General features: G+C 40.8%; 1 protein-coding gene across 1 annotated transcript in view; it reads right to left on the bottom strand.

The window, feature by feature from the left end:
* igsf8 (immunoglobulin superfamily, member 8) overlaps positions 1–4,529 on the bottom strand; it is a 14,525-nt gene extending 9,996 nt beyond the window's left edge. Inside the window, exons 1-3 of the mRNA XM_035662725.1 lie at positions 4,373–4,529; positions 4,027–4,191; positions 200–580 (exon numbers count right to left, since the gene is read on the bottom strand). Coding sequence (XP_035518618.1) covers positions 200–580; positions 4,027–4,081 — 436 coding nt within the window. The 5' untranslated portion in view covers positions 4,082–4,191; positions 4,373–4,529. The remainder of the gene's footprint in view (positions 1–199; positions 581–4,026; positions 4,192–4,372) is intronic.
* Between the last annotated feature and the right edge of the window lie 302 nt (positions 4,530–4,831).

The raw sequence follows: 4,831 nt of genomic DNA, 5'->3' as shown, positions 1-4,831 counted from the left end.
TTTTATAAATGAGACCCCAGGGCTCTCCTATAAAAGAGATTTCTAATCTCAGTTAGAGTCTGGTGACCATGAATGATGAAGACCAATACCAATGATGAAGTGATCTTACAAACAAGTATGATGTATCTTATTCCTCTGTGCCTTAGACCTCCATTGTTGACCCAAAAACTATTAAAGTATATTGGGTTATATATCTTACCTTTGACAGTCACTGAGGCGCTGTAGTTTCCCTGGTAGTTGCTGTCCGTGCTTGGCGTGTAGCACTCGTACTTCCCCTGGTCTTCGGCTCGGAGCCTCTGTATCACCAGCCGGACCTTGTCCCCCGAGTCTCTCTCGACCCTCACCTCCCCATTCCTCACCCGGGCCTGAAACGGGGCATAGGGGAAACCCTTGTCTCTGGTGGACACCACTCCCATCTGCCTCCCACCAGCATCATCCCTGTAAAGGAACCACTCAAATTCCTGTGTACGTGGGCCTTCAAACCCTGACACAACACAGGGCAGGGAGAGGGGGAACCCGGCAACACGGTAGAGGGGTCCTATGGGAAGAGTCACGTCACGACACACAGCGTACTGGAGCACTGTGAAAGACAAATGGAGAGACAGCAGAAAGACAGCGATGAGTGGGCAGGAAAGATTGGAAATAGCAAAAGTGTCAATTTCTGTGGGTCACAGTCTTTGCCTCGCAGCATGTTTGGCGCATGTAGTCACCAATCAATATCCTGAGCTGATGACTGGCTAACAGGGAATCAATACATTAAATAGCTTAGGAGAAAACACTGGGGCTGAGCCAGCTTCCTCTGAATACAATTACACATTTAATAAATAAAACAATCTCAAGTTAGTAGGCTTCTTGGCTCATTCTCTGATTACTTTGGTTAATTTAAAAAGGAACAATTCACATAAAAATAGTTTCAGAAGATTTGCAGAGAAGAAAGAAGTGCAGTACATTTTCATTTGATTAAAAAAGCAAAAAGTGATGACTTCAAATTGCTTATTTTGTCGAACCAACAGTCCAAAACCCAAAAGTATTCAGGATACTGTTACAAGAGACAAACAAAGGCAGCAAATTCTCACAACTGGGAAACTGAAACTAGGTCACATCTGGCTTTTTTTTGCTAAATACAAATCATCAGAATGAGTAACTGATTATCAAAATAGTTGCTAATTTCTGTCCATCAGTAATCGCTTGATCAATTGATCGTTTCAGTTCATTTGACCAACTGAACAGTAACTTTTCCCAAAATTAGTTTTTCTGAACTCCAAGAGGTGCAGTAGGTGGTTTGCTTAGTAGTTCTCCATGAAACTGGTCTGTGGTTTATTGCGAGCAGCTGTGTTATTATATTTAGAAAAATATATTGCTGTTGAGGTATACAAATGTAATTGTTCAGTGCTCAAAGCAGCAAAACCCAAAAGGTCATTGAGAGAGTTGTTTTGGAAAGAGTTAAACCTGATATCTCCAAACAGCAAAACACACTGTGATTTAAAAAAAGCTTTCCTCAGCCCAAAAAGGGAAAATAAGATGTACTTCATCCCCATCACATTGCTCTTTAAGCCTGGCAACATCACAGATTTTCAGTGTTCTGGTTATGAACAAAAATATTCCGTGTGATAGCCTCAGGGGTGAGAGCCGCCAGCTTTCAGGTTCAAGAGTCATTGTATTTCACTCATTGTCTGGCTGCATACCCAAGTTCCCCTAGGCCCTTCTCTGAAATAGCTATAGGCGCAGACCAAGCTGGGTTATTTAAATACTGAACCCTTCTCTCAGCCACAGGCACTGAAACGTCTCCTGCTATTACTATTCATAAGGATGCCTACAACATTCGCATGCTGATGCCGAGTCAGTCAAAAGGTACCAGACTTCATTTAAAAAGGATAACATTACAGGTGACTGGATCTGCATCCCCAGAGACGCATACGCATTGTGAAGTAAATAACATCCTCTTTTCAAAGAGGGATGCGAGAATGTAATCTGACATAAAGCATGTTCTACTGGCTCTATAGACTTGATTCCTTTTACAATTTGTATTATTCTTTTATACACAAAGTATTCTTTTATGCCCATTTTAACCAACTGATAAACAAGATTATGCTAATATGAAAACAAGACAACTGAAATAACAAGAATTAACCTTTTAATAAAGGCCCAATGCAAAACAAATATGAAACAGAACAGAAATGTAAGAGTAACCCTACTCCAAACTATGGGAGTCGTGTACATTAAAAACTAGAGATGCACCAATTCAGATACTTCAGTGCTCTCTTTCCCCCCCAAATTTCAGAAAGTATAAACAATAATTATTTTATTAGAACACTGACAAAGAAAGTGCATCAACATCCCTTAAAAACGTGGTTAAAAACACACATTAGAAACCCCTAATAACTCACACAACTTAACACTGACTTCACCAGATATTTGACATGAAGCTGTTTATGTGGACAGACAGCCTGAGGTCAGACAGCCAATCCTCCTAAATAACTTGTTCCATACTGTGGAAACAAACTGTGAACATTGTTTTAACAAGGGTACACTTCTTAATGTTGCCTGCCTGGGAAATACACTCATTATCTCAAAATGCAAATGAGATGTGATTATCCCGACATAACAATCAACAAACATACGCCCACTGAACAAAGGATCAGCACCAACGAACACGCCCTTGTACCGTCACCCAAAACTGATAACTACCTGACCAACTAGAAATACAAGATGGGTGTGTTTTGGCTCTCCCCACCTATGAGCGTGCGTGTGTCTAAGACTTAAAAACAACTGGAGCTTTCTCACAGACTGAGCCACAGCCCGAAAACAACACGCCCATAGATAATGACATGGGAGACTAGTGGGAGGCTTAAGCGGATCAAGTCCTAATTAACATTGGGCTCGGACTGATCAGGCAGGGGGACACCACAGCTTGTGACAATGCTCGATACTGTCTGGATTAGACACTGGGCCACAAGGTGGGGGCCCCAGTTTTCTTATCGAGACCCCACAAAGAGATGCATGTTGGACCACAGACTGATTGAGGAACCCGTTTTATGTGGTTATTAGATATGATTCATATAATTATCAATTATATGTATGAATATACAGGTAGATACAAACTCTGTGGTGTTCTCTCTCTGTCTAAACTGTTAGGTTAAACAATGTTTTTTAAAATATTCTAATTCAATTTCAGTTGTATTGCCTTTGTCCATTTCTGCTTTTTAAAGTGAACTATAAAGCACCTCAGATGTATTTGGTTATCCATATTCATATGGGAAAATGTGGCGAGATAACCAAAGAGATAACTAAAGAACATATTCAATCTTCAAAAGCCCAAATTCTTCTTTGGGATTATTAAGTGCAGCATTTCAATATTCAATATTCAATATTCAATCTCATTTCAAAAGTAGTTGATAGGAATTTGCTTTAATGTAACATAAAGACAAGAAACTTAAAGGACAGAACATGGCTGCACTGAGGATAAAAAAACAAGTGGTGAAAACCTATAATGACCAAACAATAAACAGTGAATAAGAGGCATTAAAAAGAGGGTATAATAAACCAATATGTAAAACTAATGTTTCTATTGGCTTGGTATCAGTACCATAAAAATACCATTACACTGTCCTACTGGTGTGAATATTTACTTCCTGGTTACCAGCAGGAACTTTATTTTAGTGGCCAAAAACACCTGTTTCTCTGACACATCCAACCGAATAGACTGTTGGAGATGTTTTTATTTGTATTATTTGATAGTGGACTGTCCCACCACTCACTTCTGCATTTGGATTGTAGGGCAATACAATGATTTGCAGACTACAGGAATCCAATCAAATGTCCTCTTAAGATAACCACATTGATACAAGTACAAAATGGAAGGCCAAATCATGACAATACAGAGAGAGGTGCTGATATTTAAATGATTGGACTGCATGATAGAAACAATCACGCAAATGCATCTCCATGTGACAGATGGCGAGGCCGGCGGTATTTTTTTTATTTATTTGAGCTGAGTTAAACAGGTACACTGCGGACTGCACTCACCCCAGTGTAGAAATACGAATAATGCTGTTTTCATCGAAGCCATCATGGTCCTCATCTTCCCCCCCGATGTGCAGATGGATTATAGTGGCTCAGATTTCTCTCTCCGTGCTCCTTTGCTCGTTTATCGCCGATCATAGTTCATCCCGCCGTGGAGAGACCGAGTGTCTGCAAACGAAACCACAGACACGACCGGGTTATATGTGGAAGAAATAATAATAATAGCAATAATAATAATAATGTGCAACAATGTAGCCACACGCAGGAGAGTTAGCGGCACCCGTTTACTGCGAGGCGGATTAATATTAGTGCAACAAGTATTAATGTGCGAGGCTGTAAATTGAATCACCTTTTTCATGCACCGTCGCACCTCCGTTATCACACCAGCGGCTCCATAATATCCCGGTTTGGTTTTAGATTATACCGCCTCGACAGACATGCCGTCCAGCCCAGCCATAGAGTGGTTGGCATCACAGGAGGGGGGGTTGTGCTGTGTGTGTGTGTGTTTGTCGGTGACACAATGGGGAGGAGCATGCATGCAAACGACGCGCAGAGAGGAGTCAAACTACAGTGCCATTGGTCAAGAAAGCGACGGTGACATTTTGAACCAATGATAATAGAGTGTTGGAAAGAGGGTGAAGCACCATCGTTAAAGCGCAAGGGGGCGCCAGAAAAATCATAAAAACATTATACACGGCCTTATCAGGTGGGTTAATGATTTATAATTGGTGTGTTATTGACAGTAGTGGGTCAAAATATTCCAAGTAAATGTCCTGTATTAAAGTGAACGTACTCATTGTTCAGATAA

This window comes from Morone saxatilis, unplaced genomic scaffold, assembly GCF_004916995.1.
Source record: "Morone saxatilis isolate NCDOM2014 unplaced genomic scaffold, NCSU_SB_2.0 Contig18, whole genome shotgun sequence".
In the NCBI taxonomy this organism is placed as follows: Eukaryota; Metazoa; Chordata; class Actinopteri; family Moronidae; genus Morone; species Morone saxatilis.
Note: the sequence above shows the minus strand (reverse complement) of the source record. Positions and strands in the feature narration are given on the sequence as shown.